This window comes from Sciurus vulgaris (genome assembly GCF_902686455.1).
Source record: "Sciurus vulgaris genome assembly, chromosome: 5".
Lineage (NCBI taxonomy): Eukaryota > Metazoa > Chordata > Mammalia > Rodentia > Sciuridae > Sciurus > Sciurus vulgaris.
The window spans coordinates 167,354,353-167,375,584 of NC_136465.1; the positions used below are offsets into that span (position 1 = coordinate 167,354,353).

The 21,232-nt window shown below is 48.4% G+C and overlaps 1 protein-coding gene across 5 annotated transcripts in view; it reads right to left on the reverse strand.

Annotated features, from left to right (window-relative positions):
* Positions 1 to 21,232, reverse strand: part of SYN3 (synapsin III) — a 422,306-nt gene that overhangs the window by 340,105 nt on the left and 60,969 nt on the right. For all 5 annotated transcript variants that reach the window (XM_079141614.1, XM_079141613.1, XM_079141612.1 and 2 more), the window contains one exon: positions 17,352 to 17,409. In XM_079141614.1, coding sequence (XP_078997740.1) covers positions 17,352 to 17,409 — 58 coding nt within the window. The remainder of the gene's footprint in view (positions 1 to 17,351; positions 17,410 to 21,232) is intronic.

The following is a 21,232-nucleotide window of genomic DNA, read 5'->3' on the forward strand; positions in this document are numbered from 1 at the left end:
TCTTTCCAGCCCTTGTAACTTCTATTTTGTGTCCCGGTGGAGTTGACTACTAAGGTACTACTAAGTACCTTGGCTACTAGGTACTACTAAGTACCTGGACTACTAGGTTGTACTAAGTACCTTGACTACTAGGTTCTTCTAACTACCTTGACCACTAGGTGCTACTAAGAACCTTGACTACTAGATTCCATTACGTACCTCATACATTTGAATCAAACAATATTTGTTCTTTTGTATCTGGCTTATTAGTATAATATTTTCAAGGTTCATTTATGTTGTGTCAGACTTTCCTTCTTTTTAAAAACTGAGTCATATTCCATGGTGTGGACATCCCACACTTTGCTCATTCATTTGTCTGTTGATGGATATTTGGGTTGTTTCCAGGTTTCAGCTATTGTGAATCATACTGTTATGAACGTGGGTGTTATGGTTTAGATGTGATGTCCCCCAAAAACTCACGTGTGAGACAATGCAAGGTTTGGAGGAGAAATGAATGGGTCATGGTCTTAATCCAATCAGTGATTTAATCCCCTAATAGAGATTAACTTGAGTGGTGACTGAAGGGGTGGGTGTGGTTGGAGGAGGTGGGAATGGAGGGGGGTGGCTTTGGGTATTTATTTGTATCTGGAGAGTGGCGTCTCTCTCTGCTTCTTGATCATCATGTGAGTTGCTTCCCTCTGCCACACTCTTCCACCACGATGTTCTGCCTCACCTCCAGCCCTGAGGAATGGAGCCAGCCTTCTATGGACTAAGAACTCTGAAACTGTGAGCCCTCAAATCCTCATATAAACCCCTTTCCTCCTCTATAGCTGTGCTGGTTGGGTCTCTCGGTCCCAGCAGGAAAAAAAAAAAAAAAAATCCAATAAACAAAAACAAAAAAAAACCTGCCTAAAATAATGGGTGTGCAAATATCTGTTTCAGTCCTAGTTTTCAACTCTTTCAAGTATAAACCCAGAAGTAAAGCTGCTGGATCAGATGTTAACGCCATGTTTAGCTTTTTGAGGACCCGCCATGCTGTTTTCCACATAGATGCTCCATTCACCGCTCCTACCAGTAACGCACAAGTGTCCCTGTGGCTCTATTATCACCAGCTTGTCATTTTCTGGTTTTGACCAGCAAGAAGGCCAGAGTAGCTGGGTTGAAGTGAGCCAGGAAGACAGGGCCAGTAAGAGTACAGAGCAGCTGAAGCATGAAGTGCCTCTCAGTCACAGAAGGGACTTTGGCTATTGCTCGGAGTGTGACTGGCAGCCTTTGAAGAAGAGTGAGCTGTGCAGGGTCATATTCTGCTTTACCCCAAGGAGTCAGGACTCCAAGACTAGCCCAACCCTCTCTCTTCTGAGCTGCCAAAGGGTTAAGTAAATGCAAACACGGGTAAATGCCGTGAAAGGAGATATTTCCTTCCCCTGGCTCACACACCTGACACAGGAAGCACGCCCGAGCTCTCTGGGAATGGGAGGCCCGGCTGGACTTGGGCTTCAGCGAGGAAACCAACATGGCCTGGGCCCGGGACGGCTTAGCACTTCCCGTGTTAGTTCTGAGAGCTACTGAACGGCCTAAGGCCCCATCTGTTTCCAATCTTGTTAAAAGGGCCTCATGTGCTGGCGCCCATTTAAAATAATGCACACATGGAGTTTCTAAAACGAAGAAAAAGCCCATGTTTTCCCCGCCAGCATACTTATATGTTTATTTTGGAGTGAGCTTTGGGAGTTCTGAGACAAGACAGAGCTCATTTCTCTTTCCAGGTTGATTTGCAAGTCCCTGCAGGCTTTTGCTCGGAGCACTTAAGGCAGCTCAGTTTGAACTGGTCACCCCTCCAAAGTCCACTGTGACATAGCTCCAGATTAAGAGAGGCTCAGGAAAGGGGGAGCCCAGGGGCCGCTCTCCTCATTGCGAATGGATCGTTTCCTCGAATCCTTTTCCCTTGGTAGGGACTCATGTTTCCAGATGCTCGTTTTACCCCAGGAGGCCACAGTAGTTCCAGGACAGATGACCCAGATAAGGCTTAGTGTCCAACCTGAACCTAACCCCCTGATGGGAACTGGAAGGGACACTGTCAGGTCCATCTGTGGTCAGTGTATCTTGTATTAGAAGCAAAGACAAGAAGGACACATTCTAGGGAGCAGGCAGGCCCTGTGCCCCACTGAACCCATGACATGGTTCACAGTGACAAGTGCCTGTCCAGCATCCACAAACGGCTGTAATGGGACATGTCCGTCCTTGCAGACTGGAGCAAACACCGAGTAAACGTAGAATCACTCCCGTAACCTCATCGACGGCAGCCCCGCACGTCTGAGAACTTCCTGAACCACTTGCCCTAAACCCAGAGCCAGGAAAACACAAACAGGATACCAGAGGTACAGGATGAGTGTGTCAGCTGCAGCTCAACAGCGACCGTTAATGACACTTTCTGTTTCACATTTACTTTGACTCTAAAGGATCCAGGTGACCTGGTCCTCACTTGGTGAAAATGCCCCATGAGGGTGGTGGCAATGGCTCTCCTAGTAGGAACAACAGTAGGAGAAGCAGCAGCAACAGAAGGAGAAGTGGTTGTGTCTTTGGGGACCAGAAAGCCAAGCGGTGCTACCGTGGAGAGCGCTACTAATCGCAGCAGCACTAGAAGGAGTAGCTGCATGACCACCATTAGCTGTTCTAGTGGCCGTATACTCATACTCCATTAATAACTGAGTATCACACGTTATTTTTATATTATAACCTTGTTAGCATTTACTAAGTGCAGATACTGCCGGAGGTCTTGGCAGGAGTCACTCAGTCCCGGCAGGGACTCCGTGAAGCAAGTCCTGCTATTCTCCTCCCAGAAGTGGGCACTGAGGCACCATGAGGTTGAATCTGTTTTGTAGGGTCACATAACTTGGAGGTGACAGACCCCGTTGCTGGAGGCTCAATGGGTTCAGGACCGTCCAGCGAGGCCTCAAACAGAGCAGTGGTTTTTCTTTTTGAATCTGCTTAAATATTGGGTTTTACAGAAGATTTAACTGGAAGCCTAGAAGTTCTCTTTGGAAAGACTGCTAGGAAGCAGTGTGGTAAGGCTCTGGCATTGGACGGGCACCTCATCCACACCTTTTATTTTCTGTGTTCTGTTGCTTAGACACTTGGGGCCTTGCTGGCCCTGGAGTGACTGATGTTCCTAGGGGGCCAAAGCCCAGGCATACCAAGCAGCTGGCCTGGAGGGCACCTTCCAAGTGCAAATTGGTCAGTCCGGTGCCAATCCCACCTGCTGCCTCTGGCCCTCACACTCCAGGCCCCTGTCCACCTGCCCCGATCACCCCAGGGCCAGCGACCAGATGAGAGAAACCAGCTCTCACTCACCCACATGGCTGAAATCAATCAGTCACACTCATCAGTCCTGAGCCTGTTCATCCCATCTTGCTTGATCCTTCCACAAAGCCCCCATTAAAGGCTCCTGCCCATCTACCCGCCACTGGCTTCCTCTGCTCCTGGCAAGCCTTACACTGACCCTGTGACCCCTGCCCCTGGGGGTAGGTTGTACCTCTTGCTTCTAGGGGACTATGCATATAAGAGAGTCTTCCTTCATGACGGTGATTTACGTATCTGAGTATTCTCTGCACAAACCCTGGTACCTTTCAAACGACAGGCTGAGGCCCGCTCCCATCCTGCAGGATTTTGCTGGGCCCTGGGTTTCCACTGGGCCCCTGATACACTGACAGGGCGTGCAGAGGTGTCCCAGAGTGCAGAGCATGTGGCCAGACAGACTCAGGTTTCAATTCACCCCGGAACCTCCTAGCCACGTGATCTTGGGAGAAATCACAGAAACTTCTCTCTCAGAGGCTCTTCCTGTAAAGATGGGGAGACGGTCCCTTCCCTGTCTCTGTCCTGAGGCTCCTGTCAGAGCCTGCAAGAGACAATGAAGGTGGTGTTTTTCTGAGAGTGGCATCCACACCAACATACACTGGCTTCCCACCTCCTGTCCGTAGGGTGGTGCAGGACTCCCCCACAGAAGCTGTCATCTTTGAGTGATTCAACTGGGGACAGGATTCGCAGTCCCGGCACTGCTGACATTTTGAGCTGGAAAAGTTTAGCAGCACCCCTAGCTCTACCTACAGACGCTAATAACCCTCCCAATCCGTGATGACCAGAAATGTGTCCAGCCTTGCAGAATGTCCCCTGGGAGGCAAAATCTTCCCTGGTTAGAAACTGTGGACCTTGAAAGACATGAGCTGGGACAAGTCCACCTCCCTCCTTCCAGTCTCTCTCTGTCTCTCTGTCTCTCCATCCTCCCACAGATGTTTAACAGACACCCAGGGCCCTCTGAACATCGGGGCCTGGAGGAGCGCAGCCAGAAGCCAGGTGCTTTGGCCTACAACCCGGCCTAGAAGAAGGTGGAGTGTTGCTGGGGGCTTGGGTTCCATCCTATCACTTATCTGCCCACCGAGGACCCCACCACCTTGTCCATCACCTGCCATCCTGACTTGGGTCAGGGCCAGAGCAGGTGGAAACTGAACGCTCCCTGGGGGTCGGTCGGTGGTTTCCTCCCGCTGCCAGCTCTGGTTGCTGTGTGGAGGGAGCTAACGCGCTGCCTCGGCTCGGCTCAGCTCAGCTGGGAACCGTGCCCTCCCAGTCTGGCAAGAACGTGGTGACCTGGGTGGTCACCAGTGCCTCCCTTTACAAACAAGACCTAGATCACGAGCCCCTTCGGATTTCACTGAAAGGGACCCCGTTCTGACCACGTGCCCATCGTGGCTTCACCTACCGTCTCCCTTTTGTGAATAAAGAAACGGATGCTCAGAACCTTCAGCCGTGTGCTCTGAGCCTCAGAGATACGAAAAGGAAGAACAGGATTCCATCCTTTGTCCATCTCATCTGAGGCTCAGCCCCGCCCACCACACAAAGCTGCCTTGAAAGAAAGAAACTTTACTGGAAATAAAACTTTCCCTCCACACCAATGAAATGCTCTCATACTATAGAGTAGTAAGATGAACCATGAGATGAACCTGCTCACTGTCAGAATTGTAACGTCATTCCCCGTTAAACACGGGAGGGGTCGCTCAGGTGAGGAGGAAAAGAAACCTTTTGACAGCAAATAAGTATCCCAGGGATGATGGGGAGTCAGGAGAATTGGGTTGCAGAGAGCAGAGCTGCTTGGGAGCCAGACAGAAATTCAATTTCCACTTCTGTCACTTGGAAGCCACATTGGGTACCTCACCTCCAGAGGCAGCAGACAGCCCACAAGGCTCCTGGGAGGGTAAAATTGGGTTATATAGTAAAACCTTGGCAGAGTGTCTCATTCTCTCTCTCTTCTCTGTCTCTCTCTCGCTATATATGGGGGGGGCTATATATATATACATAAAATGTGCATGTGCATGTAGTATACCTATAAATGTATGCTTGATACATAGGAATTATTATTGTTACCTTGATTATTTGTATTATGAAATACTAAATTTCATGAAGGCTTTTAGAAGAAAGCAAATCTAACTCTGAATTGATCAGAGACCACAAAACAGGCGTGGGGAGTCAGGTCTGGGGGCTGGATAATGAGATAAGGGCGTGGTCGGCTGGCTGGATAGGAGGATGGTGAAGGGATGGTCAGACAAACAGACAGGCATGGCCTACAGATCCCATTTTTGGACACAGAGATGCGGAACTGGCAGGAGAGCCATGGTAAATGTGGAACCTTGTAAATTAATTTTTTGGCCCCGCCAAAGTCACCCACAGGGACCACTAAGCAGAGAGAGGAAAAGAGAAAGTGAGAAAGCTCAGCCGTGCCAGGTTAGGAAGGGGCTTGGTGCTGCCTAAAGACTTTGGCCTTCAGCCCATAGACATGGAGGAGCCTGGACCAGGGAGAGCAGAGGGAGCCTGGGAGAGACCAAAGCAATTGTAAAGAATAAGCAAATTAAGACAAGTACTCAAACTCCAGTTCTGTCCAATAAGTGCAAAGTTTAGGGCTCCTGGCACTTGGCTGGCTCAGCCAGGGGAGGCTCCACCTCTTAGCTTCCGCTTGCTTTTCCTGGCAGCCCCAAAGGGGCAGGACTGGCCGTCTCCTCCCTGTCTGGACAGAAGGCCGGCCCTGAGGTGCGGTGGGTGGGAGGTCACTGGTGCAGTTCCATTTTAAACAGGCCAAATCCCACCCGCAAGTGCATAAGAGGAAACTCAGGTTATTGCTCAGGGAGGAAAGGAAGGTTCCAGCAACCAGACCAAGGGAGGGCAGAAAATCCTGAGAGGCCGACTTTTGTGCCTGAGAAAATCAATATGAAAAAGTGCTTTAGTCCCGAAAAAGCATGTTCTGATTGTCAAGTCCAGCTGGGTAATAGGTGAACGGGGCTGGGTGGAGTTATGGCTTTTGAATCATGTGGATGTAGGTTATGGTCACAGTTCTGCCCCTAAGAAATGACCCATTTCAATTCTCTGTGCCTCGGTTGCTTCCTGTGGTTATATAATAAGGCGGCTTACTCCCTTCTGAGGGAGGACAGAACTCAGCCATACATGGGAAGCATGAGGCAGCCGAGATCTCAGATCTGACCTGCGAGAGTTCATTTTCCTTCCTTCAAGGTGTTTTCAGGACTCTCAATGCGACCCCTGGTGCCCCACAGCGGACCCTGCTTCATTCCCTGCTTGGTGCTGCGCTGTGATCGCTGCCAAGTTCTTCCCTTTAGAATTCCCAAGGCCAGGCTTGGCAGGAGACCAGGGGTGGTGGGCTGGCTCCACTGTAACCAGCAGCACCACCCTGACAAGGAGCTGCGCCGGCAGGAGACCCCTGTGGGGAAGGGGATTCAGGGGCCAGTGGTGTCCACACTCACTTCTGCCACCTACCCGCTGTGTGGCTTCCCGCAGGACACTGTCTCTCCAATCTCAGTTCCATCTGTTTTTACTTTGTAGGATAGAAGAGAAATTTGAATATATCCAGATAAATAGCCCAGGTGGTGTCCTGTCGAACATCGCTGTCCTCCTGCACTAGGCTGCATCTATCCTCCGTCTGCAAGAGGGCATTTGGGTGGTCTCAGTTCTTATAGGACCCCAAATCTCTTCTCTAAGACTTTTTTTTTTTTTATGTCTACTTCAGATAAGTTTGAGAGAGATTTACTGAGCTTAGATGATGTACCTGGGTTTCTTGGAGCATCACTTTTATATCTGAATGAATGTCTCCTGCCAAGCTACCACATGCTAATGTCACAGATTGTATTGTGTGTGTGTGTGTGTGTGTGTGTGTGTGTGTGTGTGTGTGTGTGTGTAAGAGAGAGAATGGGATTGATTAGACTTCAAGCTGCATCAGGTAGAAATTACATCTGTCTTTAATCACCACTGCAGCCCTATCACCTAGCACATAGTAGGCACTCAATGAATTTCTGCAGGATAAATAGAGACCACCAGTGTTCCCAGTGAGCTCAGTGTCTACATGGAGTGACAGGCAGGCAAACTAGTCATTTCAAAGAAGCTGAGAAGCATCTCAGTAGACACGCAGGAAGTGGTGCTGAGAGAGGCGGCGGGCACCTCTCCCTACCAGGAATCGGGGAGCTGCACAGAAAGGGTCCCGAGCTAAATGTTAATACGTTTATGGCAAAAGTTGGTAAAGGATTTTCCAGGAGGAGAGACTTGCCTAAGCTAAGGCAGGGGGTGTGACTACAAGATGGCTCGGGATCTAAGGCAGACCCTGGAAGGAGATGAGGCAGGAAGGGGCTAGCTCAGAGAACCCTGCCTTTCCAGTTTGAGCCCCATGATCAGCCTGAGGCACAAGCCAGCACTTTATGCATGAGTATATGCCACTGCATCTTGCCTGGCAAAGACAGCGCCCAGATAAGATGGCGCAAAGGTCAGAAACTATGGACATAGACTCTGTAGTTAGGCTGATTGAGAATACCAGCTTTGCCACTTACACGCTGTGTGGACCTGCCAAGCATTAGTCTCCCCCTCCAGAAAATGGGAGAACTTACTCATAAGTAAGCTAATCCATCTGAAGTGCTCAGCGCGTGCCCGGCATGGATTGGCTGCCAACTATTGTCATTGACCTCTCCGGGGCCCAGGCTGTGCAGCTGTCATCTGCACATCACCATCTGTGGATGCTCTCTTATGTCACCCTCTAAGCTCCCTGAGAAAAGGAGTTTGTGGAATTCTATTCCAAAGTAGGTTGTGCCATGGAGAAGCTTCCCTAGGGTGTTAAAGGTAGACTGTGTGGCACCTACAAACCCATTCGGGGATGTCAGCTGCCTCTCTTCTTTTTCAAGGGACAAGACTATGTGGCCAGACTGGGTCTGAGCCAAAGGAAGCCATGCGGGTGCACGAGCCCTGCTGTGCGTCAGCCCCACCCGCTCCTCTGGAGACTGCTGGGGTGGGCTGCGAGACTCCTTCCAATCTAGCAGATGAGTTTTCAGTTTAGCATAACAGCCAGACAGAGTTTCACAGTGAAGTCATCCAAGTCAATTAAAAGGCATTTTCCCTGCTGTGAGTGGAGAAGTCTCTTGCTTCCTTCCAGTTTGCTGGGATGTTTTATAATAGGTTCCGCCCTGGGTTAATTAATAACCCTGGGTTCCTACTGAATTGCAAAGACCTGAGCCCAGTGTGCAAGCACAGCCCTGGGCTAGGGCGGCTGGCAGGGGTGGAGCCCAGCAGGGGCTTCTCTCATCAGGGCGCGGGCCAGACCCCAAGAGGTGGAGACAACTGCAGGGTTGGCTGAAAGGGCAGAGCGACCGCCAAGGCTGAAGGGCCAAGCAGCAGGGCAGGGTAGGGAGGGCGGGGGTGGGGAGAGAGATGGGGCGCACATGGAGGCATCTCAGGGCAGGAGATGGCACAGGTTGGGAGAAGTCATGGCGGGGAGCTTGGCCTGGATCAGGGCAACTGGCGGAATCGGGTGGTGGATACCAGGAGGCCGGCAGTGGCTTACTTCCTAGGGATGCCAGCTTTCAAGTCACGTGCTTTCAAGTCACGTGGGTGGGAAATGCTCTCCATTTTAAGGCACACAGGTCAGCTCCTCGCCTCTGTTCCCAAATGACAGTCACAGGGATGAGGCTGGAGCTGGGATGAACACCACGGAAGGCCGTGCAGGCAGGCATTCACTTGACAGCTGTGGAGTCTTCTCCAGGGCCTCCTGCTCAAGCACACTGTTCAAGGACCAGGCATCTGGTGTGTCCCCACCAAATCCAGAGCTGAGTTTCTAAGCCTCGCCTCATGCCACCATGCCTACGCAGTCCTTCCAAGTCCCCACAGGGTAGCACACGCATTCGAAAATGAACACACAGCTTCGCTACTCCAGCTTGAACAGCTCAGCCACACACCCGGAACCCGCTCCCCAGGACACAATTTCTAGTTGCAGGCCTTGCACACAATCAGCCCTGGACAGACCGTTCTCGCTCCTCGTTTTCCTGCGTCTTCCCCCACCATCGCTTCTCCTGCGCTATAGTCCGGAATTTCCCCATCTGTGACAAACTCGGATTTAAACCATGCTGTTTAGCTGGAAGGCCTGACACGCACATCTGCCCATCGACACTCCCTCAGTTCGCCTCAAACCCCATCTGTGCCTCTGCTTCTCTGGGAGGCCTTCGGAGAAGAGCACAGGGCTGGACAGATCCCTGTGACAGGGCTCACCATGACGTATGACAGTCCTCAGCTGAAGGACTCTTCGAGGGTGAAAGGCTCTGTCATTAAGACCAAGGACAAAGCAGGGGCTCCGTAAGTGTCTCTTGACCCAAGGAGCAGGTCAGGGAAGACAAGTTCTGTTTATCTTTTACGACGAATGCCTCAAGGAGCTAAGGTCTTGTGTTCTGCTCTAGGGCGCCTGTCAAATTTCCACTGGACTCTCATTAATCTACGGTCCAGTGGTGCAGGGCCAGGACAGGGCAGGTGTTGACGAAGAAGGAGGCAGCAAGGAAAGGCGAACGACTCAACAGTCTCCAGAGGCCAAGAACTGTGGAGCTGGGCTTCCTGATGCGAGGGAATGGACTCCCTTGACCTCACCCCTCTTCCTTCACTTCGCTGTGCAGGAAATAAGGCCTGTGCCAACCCCCACCCCTGCTGGGACGGCCTCTCCAGCATTCCAGATGAATTCTTCAAGATCCAGCTTGGGTGCTCACAGTGGCAGAGCTGAGCCAGGATGCCAGCGTCTCCTCTAGCAGAAAAGACAAAGGGGCTCGAAAGACCAGCCACCACCGGACCACGGGGCGCCGCCACATTTGGGATCGCTGGGGCTTGTTCAGCCCTGGCCCCAGGGTTCCTCTAGCCCTCCCTGGCTGAATCTCTCCTTTGAAAGAAGCAACTTACAGGAGGAAAGATTCCTCTTGGCTCATGGTTTCAGTCCAAGGTCAGTCGGCTCCACTGCTTTGGTCTGTGTGGGGTCAACTGTCATGATGGACAGTGTGGCAGGGCACGTGACAAGGAGGGAGGGAGAGGGGACAAGAGAGAGGGGAGAGCAGGGGATGGGTGGGACAGGATCCCAGGCCCCATCTCCTCAAGTTTCCACCACCTCCAAATATTGTCATCAAATCATGAGTCTATTGATGGATTAATCCACTGATGATTAACCCTCCTGATATAATCACTTCTCCTGTGGACATGGTGACACTGTGGACAAGTCTCCAACTCATGAGCCCTTGGGAGACAGTCAAGGCCAAACCGTAACAGTAACTCAGTCTCAAAACTCTATAGTTACTTATTGTTGTTATTGCGTAGTGTATGGGGAGGCTGAAGCCCAGAGACGTTAAATTACTTCCTCAAGGTCACTCAGGAGTTCAAACCCAGCCCAGCTGGCTCTAGAGTTCGAGATATACTATTCACATAGGTTGGAGACATGTAGCTATGCTCAAAGACAATAGTGAACGCAACCCTTTGGGAAACAAAGAACAAACACAACTGTTAACAGAGGAACTGCAGCACTAAGCCAGAAACATCAGGTGATGGATAAGAGCCATCAGAGCTGGTCAGGAAGAGAGGAGTTTTTTTTCCTAGGAGAACATCACATATGAATTTGTAATTTATCCAGCAGATCAAAACACCAGGGTGAGATAGGAGGGAGTTGTGGGATTTGTACTCCAGAAACCTGAGCCAAGAAGGGAAAAGCAAAAAAGCTTTCTGAAGACAAATTCAAGAACAACAGATATTCTGATAGATCTACTTTGTTTAATACCTACTTTGGTTAAGTCAGACCTGGGTTCAAATCCTAGCTTCACTACATTCTTACTAGCCATGTGACCATGCCTGAGAAATTTATTTAAGCTCTCTGAGCCTCAGTTTCCTCAGCAACAGGCATGCCATGGAGATTACATGAGTTATTTCTCAGGAAGAAATTAACCAGGCACACAGCATGCAGTAAATGCTCAATAAAAGCTTGCTAACACCACCACTGTTATTGCTTCTCTATCCTCTATCGTCTTCTCCAGTTGGTAAACTTAGGTAGGTCCAGGGAGCTGATAAACCCACATTAATCAAGGCATGGCATTGCTCCTCTGATGAGTTATGGTTCAGCTAATATGTCCTAGGATCCCACCTGCCCTTTTTTTAAAATTCTTCCAGCTGGTTCTTAGATTTGAAAAGAAAAAGACCTCCATGGAGACCTGCACGCTTTTAAAAATAACACAAAACAGAACGTCTGAGGTCAGGGTAAGCCAAGCCAAACAAATAAATCTTGCAGGATTGTGTTAACAAAACAAGGCTTACTGGATCAGAGCAGCAGAATTCTGCCGGACTCAGCCGTGCACAGAAACGCCAAGCTCTGGCGAATTTCAAACACAAGGAGGTCAAACAGGAAGATCAAATTCTGGAGCACTTCAGAGTTCAGCATGGATGTCTGGCCAGGAACCAAGAGCACATTCTATACAGGATGGACCCCAGAATCTACGGGTCACGTAGAGTCCTAGAAATCCAGACCCGAAGAGTCTCATGGTTCACATATGCAATCTCTACGGAGGGTAGTTTGCAAAACCTATCAAAATTATAAATGTGCTCTTGAAGGTTGTGTTCTCTTGGATGCAGACTCTGAGGTGGATATTGGCTTGGGAAGTTCATTAGGAAGAGCCCGGGGCACCACCATTGTTGGAAGGGAAAGAGAAGGAAGGGGTCAGAACTGAATGGGGGAAACCTGGAGAAGCCACAGTCCCAGCAGAGATCTCTGTCAACTCTCCCAAGACCTCTGGAGATGGCATGGCCTTTCAGGATTGTCTGAAATTGGGGTGAAGTGATCAGGCCTTTATATCATAGGATAAAACTGCCCCCAAGAAAGAGATGTGGCCTTGGGCAAGGCAGCTCTCTTCGTTCTGAGTCACTTCCGAAAGAGGGTGATGGCTGAGGTCTGTCTTCTGGAGCATTCCCAGCATCTGGGGTGGGGTTGGGGGGTCTTCTATTCCTTAAGTGCCCATAGGGCCCACTACATGCACTGCTTTTGGAATGAGTTGTTCTATTTCTACGAATGAAATCCTATAGATACACTAACGAATATTTGAACAGGTTCAGCATTGTCTGCAGTGGTAAAATCATGGAAAACAAATTGTCATATGACAGAAACCTAGAATGAACTCTCAGGGAACCAACTCCTGGGTGCAAGTGAAAAGCCGGCTTCCATGACTTAGGAAGGGCGCGCGGGGCTGCGGAGGGGCCACCGGGGCAGACAGTGCCAGCCTCTCGTCTTCCTGCAGGCTCCGCCCAGCCTTCTGGGTTTGCTCTTGCACTGAGGGAACTGGAACCCCCGAATCGCCACTTCCCAGGTTCTTTCACCACCTGGCTCCTTTTCCTTCCCACCGAGGGAAGGTGTTCATGCGGGAACTGAGTTAGGGACAGGCAGCAAGGCACAGGAGCATGACCACCAGCAGCAGAAGAGGAGGGGGGAAGGCCCGGGGCACCTGGGAGGGTGGGCGCGCAGCTCTTCGGTGACCACAGTGGCAGTATCAGCAGCAGCAGTGGTCGGGACCACAGTGGTTGGAGGATTTCTGTGGCTCTGGGTACTACGACTTTCCCTTTGGATCCCTTTGTAATCGATCCTGATTAAATCCTCCCCCAACATACCAAGAAAGGCTTATGTTTTTCTGACCCACTGCCCTTTATGAAGTGTACACACGTATGTTGAACATTGCATTGGAAACCTCTTCAGAAAATTGCCTGAGAAACCAGTGCCCGTGGTCAACTACGCAGAAGAGAGCCAGATGGGCGAGGGCAGGGTTGAAGCAGACTTTCTCCAGGTACCGCGTTGCACCTTCTCGTTTCTAACTTGGAATTTGTTTCTTTTACTCCCCAAAATAAATAAAAATTAAGAGAGTCCTTTTTTAATCTTATAAGGTAACGAATTTCCTGTGAAATATTCCCTGAATTAGCCATCTGGTATCTGCCAAACCATTTCCAGCACAGGAGACTCCCTATCTACCAAGGCCACAGGAATGTCCCATTCAGTATTCATCAGTTGCTCAATAGTTCATGTTTACACCGAGTTGAAATCCATCTTTGTATTGTCCCTAAAGAAAGAGGGACAGCAAAACGCCTTGTCCCTGAATGCCTCTTTTTCTGTTTCCAAAAAACCCAGCCAAGTTAAGGGAACAGTAAGAGCCAACCCAGGCCAGAAAGTTCAGATATGTATTATCCCGAAGGACGCTGGCTTTCCCTTAAGCACACAGGGAAGAAGGGCAAGTGAGCATCATCTCTGGAAGGCGACTTTCTTGCACATACCCAGGGAAGTCACTCCTGGGGATGCTGGTCAGGCAAACAAACAGAGAAAGCTCACACTGAAGATGTCCCTGCTTCTGCAGACTGACATATAAGACCCCTCTCTCAGTGGGGACCAGGGTGGAACGTAGGGCACTGTGGAAAGGACACAAGCCCCTTGTCCAGCCAGCTGCCCCTGGACAAAGCACTGTGAGGGACGGAGGCCATGCTTGGAGAAGTACCTTGAGAGACAGAGGTGCTATCTGCTCAGCCTGCCGCTCTTCTGGAACAATCACAGACCTCTTGTAAGCTTTCCCCAACAAATTCTAAGTCTCCCATGCTGTGTCTGGTCAAATCCTCTGGCCTCTCCAACCTACCCCTCTGCCCTGGCACAACAGAGTGGTGGACATGACAAGTCCTCTAGGATTGTACCATTAGCCTGGATCAACCCCAATGAAACAAGATACAGTTAACATTCCTCCACTATCACTCACTCGTTTCTGCCGATTGTTTAACCTTTCTGAGCCCCAATTTCTTCACTGCCAAATGGATATGGTTGAAGTACCCACCTTAATGTGTTGTTGTGAGGCTGACATAAGTTTATGTGTGGAAAGTGCTTTAACCAGTACATGTTGGTTATTGTTCTTGATATCAGCAATGTTGAGAATTTCAAACAATTTTGTTTTATTCGAGGTTTTGGCTCTGTCCTATGAGGTCCTCGGGCACTAACTTCTCAGACTGCAAGTCTACTTAATATTAATCCATTCATTAACCTCATTTCTAAGTCCCACAGAGGACTGACTTATGCCTGTGGAAAGAAAAACCTTTGCCTCAAATATAAACAGAGGAGAGCTTGACATGCCAACCATCCTGGTCTGATCCTCTCAGGCCCTCCTAGAACACTGCTGTGAGGATCCCGCAGAGCCAGCAGGGCATTCTGGGTAACAATGCAAAATGATGCACTGACCCCCACTGGCCTCCCTGGGCATCTTGATTCCTGGCTCTGTAAGAGCCAGGCCAGCAGTTTTTGAATTGCGGGGAAGAAGGTGGAGAGAAGGGCGGAGGCTTCCTCTAGGCCAGCCACAACTAACTCTTTCACCCTGTCCAGCAAATCCCAGACAGTGCAATTATCTGGTTAATTTGGCCCTTAGTTGAGAGACAGGCTCCTAAAATTCAAGGCCAGCTTAGACAAAACAGTGGCTTCCGTCCTAAGCCTTTCCCCAAATGCTAGAGGATGCATGTGAGATTCGGGGGGCGGGGGGTCACTTATGTGACCCACCCATTGATCCAGGTGGACAAAGAGAAGAGATTCAGGCTCCAAGATGGGCTTGGGAAAATATATCTTCCAGAGAAAAATGACCAAATGGCCTGCTAATTGGTTTCCTGGCTAATTTACCTTCTGGTTTCCATGGAGAGGCATGACCGGAAGTAAGAATGACTCAATTAGCCAAGGTTTCCCAGCATGACTTGAACCCTCTTAGACCAGCTGTGCATCTGTCCCCAGGGCCCCTGCTCTTCTCATGACAATCCCCTCCCAAGCTCCCGCTTAAAGATCTTCTACCTACAAGTTGGACCAAAGGCAGGGCTGAGATGAAAGGGGAATATGAAAACACACCCTGGGGTTGCCACAGAGGGGATGAGACTGGCCAACTCAGCTGGCAATGGAGCTTTTACCAGATGGTTTATGGAAAACCCAGATTTTTTAAGGGAAGATTAAGGCACAGTGATTTATCATCCTTGGAAACCTTCGAGCAGCCTGGAATCTGTGGAATCTGTCAGTTATTCATTCTGCAAGTATTTCCTCTAGCTCCCATTTGTGCCAGGCCCTGTGCTACCAACAGAGTGGGATCAAACCGTCAGGCTCCCCACCCTCACGCAAACTATTCATCTTGGGGACTTGGTGCAAAACTCAGATACGAGCCAGGAGGAGCAGTTGAGGTGTTATGAAAAGGAAGAGCCAGGTGACCTGAATTAGATAGGGCTCAGAGAAGGCGTCCTTGAGCAAAGGACTTTAACACTTTTAGAGCTCAAATTGTTTTTTTTTTTTTTTTTACAAAGATCGCTCTAGCCTTTGTATGAAAAATAAATCAGCGCTGAGTAGAAAGTGGATTTATGAGGTTGTGGATGAGGGTGGATGAGTTCAGATGAGGGTCTGGGGATGTAGCTCAGGGCAGAGTGCTTGCCTAGCATGTGCAAGGCCCTGGGTGGAGAGAGGTAGATGCTCTAGGGAATTATGGGATGCAGAGGCAGGGTCTGGCAGGTGAATGGGTGTACCGGTGGAGGAAGAGGGAGGCATCCAGGAGACTGTGCAGATTTGTCCAAGGAGGAAGGTAGATAGTGGCACTTTTCACTGAGAGAGGAATTAGGGAGGAGGAGCAAGACAGGGGAGGAGAAGACAGTGAGTCCTGTTTTGGAGTCAACCAACTGGACGCCCCCCACTCTGCATCCTGTGCTTCTGGTCTTCTTCGCTCCCCCTGCCTCTACCTCCCCTAGTCTCCATGCTGCCATGTCCACTTGGGGTTCCATTCCTTCTCCAGTCCATTTCCCATAGCATTCCCTGCTTGAGGCCTGACTCCCTCGGTTGGTAGTGTCCTCTGCTGCCCAGGGCACCCTGTCTGGGCTCCCTTCCCTGGCTTTCTGTGCTGAAGTGCTTACCTCCCTTCCTAGACCACAAGCTTTTTAGAGACCGGGTCCCTGATTTTATTCTCCTTCCCTACATGAGCTAGCTAGCACAGTAGACATTTGACAAATATTTGCAAAATGAACAAAAATAACCTGCTTTTTTGCCATGAAGGGAAACCAGTAGACATTGGACCAACTTGAAAGCCACAGGATCAAATCGAAATTCAAACTGGAGGTGCTTTGCTATGAAGCCAATTCAATTTATGCTCAGAGGGCTTTTCTCTTCCTTTGCCACACAAAGCTCAAAAAGGACAGGGAAAGAAAAAGTCATGACCCCCGCCTGGGTGTTTAAAAATTGTTCTTCTCCCAATTAATTTCATACCAGGTACCTCGTCTCTCTGACTTATCATTTGCCTTTGATGACGATGAAGAGGAGGAGGGAGAAGAACAAGGAGGAGGGGGGAGGAGGAAGGGGAACATTCAGAAGTGCCAGTGTGTGCTGGGCACTGTCCTAGGCCCTCTCTGGGCACTAGCTCCTTGGGCCCTCCCAGCAACCCTGTGAACACAGGTTGGTGCCGGTATCTCGCCAAGAGTACAGGGGACGGGATGGAGAGAGTTTAAGATCTGCCGGATCAAGGCCACACAGTTGGTGAGGGGTGGCAGGGGATTCAAACCGGGTGTCCGTCTCCAGAGTGCTGGCTCCAGCGTGCTCTCCTCAGGCGCACGCTGCGGGTGGCAAGCAGGCTGTCCCTGAGGGACGGAGGAGGCCCTGCTCTGGACTCAGGGGACCACACCCAGTCTGGAGCATGTCTGTGTTTCTTTCCACATAGAACACGGGGCCTGGATATTTTAACCGGTAATAACGAGAGCCAGTATTCTCCATTCTGTTCTTTCTCAAGGTTCTGGACAATTTAGTCCCCTTTGAAGAAAAGTTCTGCTGCTAAAACAAAAAATTTGGAAATTACTGGACCAAAAATAATTCCGGAATTTAAGGAGACTCCCAGGTATAAACCAGGATTTTTCTGGCAATCATAGTTCATTTGGCTCTAACAGATGGGATCAAGTTTGCTTCTGAGAATGCCCCCAGCTTAGAAAAGGGCAGGCAGGGTGGTCGTGCTAAAGACTCAGCTCCCACCTACCTGTTCCACTCGGATCTCAATCTCTCCATTCACCTTCTTTCCATGGAAATACTTCGACCTGCAAGGAAAGGAAGAAACCTACTGAGTCAGGATGCAGACAGCTTTACTCTTTTCTACCCAAGGCCTTACCCAAGAAGTGCCTGCTGCTTTCCCCCTCATGTTCCCCCTTGATTGATGACGGAATCATTATTTAGAGGCAGTGTGTGGTGGATGGAAAGAGAGTGGTTGGAAGACAGGAGATTGGAGTTCTGGTTCTGCCAAACCACTTGACCTCCCTGTGTCTCAGTTTTATCCTCTGCAAAAGAAAGCTATTCATTGATTGATTTATTTTTATTTTTTTTTCATAATAACTAAGCTATAGAACCAACCTAGGTGCCCTTCAACAGATGAATGGATAAAGAAATCATGGCATATGTACACAGAATATTATTCAGCCATGAAGAAGAATGACTTTCTGACTTTTGCCAAAAAAATGGATGGATCTGGAAACTATCATGCTAAGTGAAATAAGCCAATCCCAAAAATCAAAGGCCAGATATTCTCTCTGATATGTGAATGCTAACATACAATAAGTGGAGAGGGAAGAATAGAAGTTCAGATTAGACAAAGGGAAATAAAGGGAAGGGGGGATGGTAATAGATAAGACAGTAGAATGAATTAGACATCAGTTTCCTATGTTCATATATGAAAACACCAACAGTGTAACTCCACATCATGTACAAACACAGGAGTGGGATCCTGATTAGAATAAGTTATACTCCATATATGTTTAAAATATCAAAATACATGCTATTGTCATACATATTTTAAAAAATAAAACTCCAAAAAGAAGGGAAAGCTATTAATAGGTGTGCTATATATTTCTAAGGTTAATTTTAAAAACTAAATAAGGTGATATTTAAAGACACAGGATTCAAGATTGTAGATTAGAAGAAGTCTGCGTTTCTGGTTGCTCTGGCTTGGGATGCAGGTAGTGGGGTACTACTTCTTGGGGAGGTAAGTGAAAGAGAGAATTCACAGAGATTCAACGCTGGACAGTCAGAGTGTCTTAGAGACTCAGAGAATCGAGGGCTTTGAATAAAGAACAAGAAAGAGTCCGTTGGAGCCAGTCCAGCTGTGGCAGAGGTAGCAGCCACAGTGCTGTTCAACGCTGCGGGGAAGGATCACAGAGAAAGAGGGAGAGGGCTGGGGGAGGGAGAGAGGGTGAAACACCACGGGCAGATCTGTATGGAAAAGCACATAGGCTAGAAGGGCAGCCTGAACCGGGTCGATCCCAGGGCTGTCGGTGAACCCGAGTTTGGGAAATGCTCTGTAGTTCTCAACTGGCAGGTGCAGAGCGGAGCTGGGAGCCACCTCAGGGAGGCCACCCTGCAGCTACTGCTGGGGTGGACTGAGCAGAAGGGGAGGAAACAGGCACAGAGAGGACTGTAGCCAGGGGTCTCGTGTCAGAACAAGGGAAGGGAGCACAACTTTCCCTTTGATTCTGGTGGCTCATGTGACCAGAGGAGGAGGGTCAGGAAGCTGATGAGGCAGGTGTGAATACACTCGGGGCAATCCTGGGAAGGCTGTCTTCATGGGCAGCGGAGTGTGGAGAATGGACTCCCTGCCCTGGGAGTAGGACTCTTGGGAGGCTCCTGAGATCCACTCCCAGCAGAGATCAGCACTGCCTGGCCCTAGGGGTGCCTGGATCTCAGCTCTCTAGAGCAGGTACTGCCCAGCAAAGCTCCGAAGGCCTCTCAGACCTAAGCCCCAGCCACTGGAACTCCCTCACGGATCATGCAACAGCCCCTCCCTGGGAGCACATGAGTCTGGTCTGTGTGCACAAACTCCAATCAAGGGTACTTCCCACTTCCTCCTGCTCAGACTGATAAGGAGGGAAGAGGAGAGTTATGTCACTTGGTTTGTTGTAGGCCACTTGAGCTGGCAGCTCAGTGAGCAACAACTGGAAAAAAAAAAAAAAAAGGAGAGGTTAACAATCCCCAGCTCCCACATTCTCTAAATAGTCCAAGAAGAAATAGAGAGAAGGACAAGGCGGGCAGAGCAGGGATCCTTCATTCTTATTGACCGTTTCAACCACCTCCCTTAAGACAATTCTTTTGTTTTTCATTAAGAATCTTTTCCTTTCCCTTTTCTTTCTTCTTTTCTGTTGGTGTTCTGATGTGTTGACTGGTTCATGGCTATATGTATACATATACTTACATGTTTCTTCACTTTTTAGCATTTTTTATGCTTTTTTTCCTCTTGCAATGTCTTTTGAAGGTTAGGGTTTGGGTTTGTTTATTTGTGTTTTGTTTTGTGTATGTTTCTCTTCTCTCCCAGTAACACCCAAATTCTTCTTGTTCTCTCTCCCCCTTTACTTTGTTTTCTGATTTTTCTCCTCCTCCTCTGTAATCACGATGGGCAACATCGCTCCTGCATTCTCTCTGTTCACATTTGGAAGCATTCTAAACCTTCTCATCAAGTTTTATTTTCTATTAATGAACTGTATGTATTTCTACCATCTTTTAGAACGATAGCTCCTGCCCCCACCATTAATGTTACTGCAATTATTAGTCCCGTGAGTGATACAGTTGACACCTGTTTACTTTAATGCTAGTTCATGGTTATTTATTATTTTTGCTCTTAGCAATTGCTGACCCAACAATTCCTGTTTTTGTGGTGACTAGTGTTGTAGATGTCATACTAGGCACCAGGTATTTATTTAGAAGAGACCAAAATCCAAGCTAATAATATGGCCCCACGCAGGAATAATTAGGGGTGGGCCCTCAGGTTCTACTTACAGACATTCACTCTTATAGCAAAACAGAGACAATTAACACAAAGGCTATGGATGCAACACCTAAAAGGAGGTCTTAATCTAGCTAACTCTTGGACACTTTGGCAAGTGGAGGTCATGCCCTAAAAAGGTCCACACATAAGAGTGGAAGAGAAATCCTTCCCAACGGATGCATAAGACCCAACACAGAAATCAAAGAAATATGAAAAAACAAGGCGACACAATGCCTCCTAAAGTTCATAATTCACCAGAACTGACTCCAAAGATATTGAAGCAGATGAAATATCAGAAAAAGAATTCAAAAGATATTTATAAAAATGATCAATAAAATTCAGGAGAACACAGAAAAACAACTACATGAATTTAGTCAGTCAGTACTGGATATGAATAAAAAATTCAATAAGGAGACAGAGATATTGAAAAGAAAAAAGAGAAGTCTTGGAAATGAAAGACATAATAAATCAAATAAAAACATTTGTTGAAAGTCTCTGTAATAGAGCAGACCATGCTGAAGACAGGTTTTCAGAGATGAAAGACAAAGTAGCCAACATTAAACATTTGTATATTATTAAAGGAAAGAAAACAAGTAACAATGAGCAGAATTTACCAGAACTCTGGAACAACTTTAAGGAACCAAATCAAGAATCTTTAGAATTGAAGGAGGTTGTGAGATACAGGATAGTGGAATGGGTAGCTTCTTCAGGGAAATAATAAGAGAAAAAATTCCAAATCATGAGAATGAGATGGCTATCCAGATGCAGAATGTATTCAAAACCACAGATAGACAAAATCAAACAAGAATCTCTTCATAACACATTATAATTAAAATGCTTGACATATGGAAAAAGGATAGAATTTTAAGAGCCCCAAGAGAAAAATGTCATGTCACATTTAGAAGCAAGCCAAAAAGAATTACTTTGGATTTCTCAGCACAAACCCTATAAGCCAGGAGTGCTTGGAATGATGTGCTCCATGTCCTGAAAGAAAATAACTGTCAACTAAGATTGCTATATCCAGCAAATCTTTCTTTCAGAATTTAAGAAGAAATAAAAACCTTCCAAGATAAGTAAAAACTAAAAGAATTTATGACTATTAAGTTGGCACT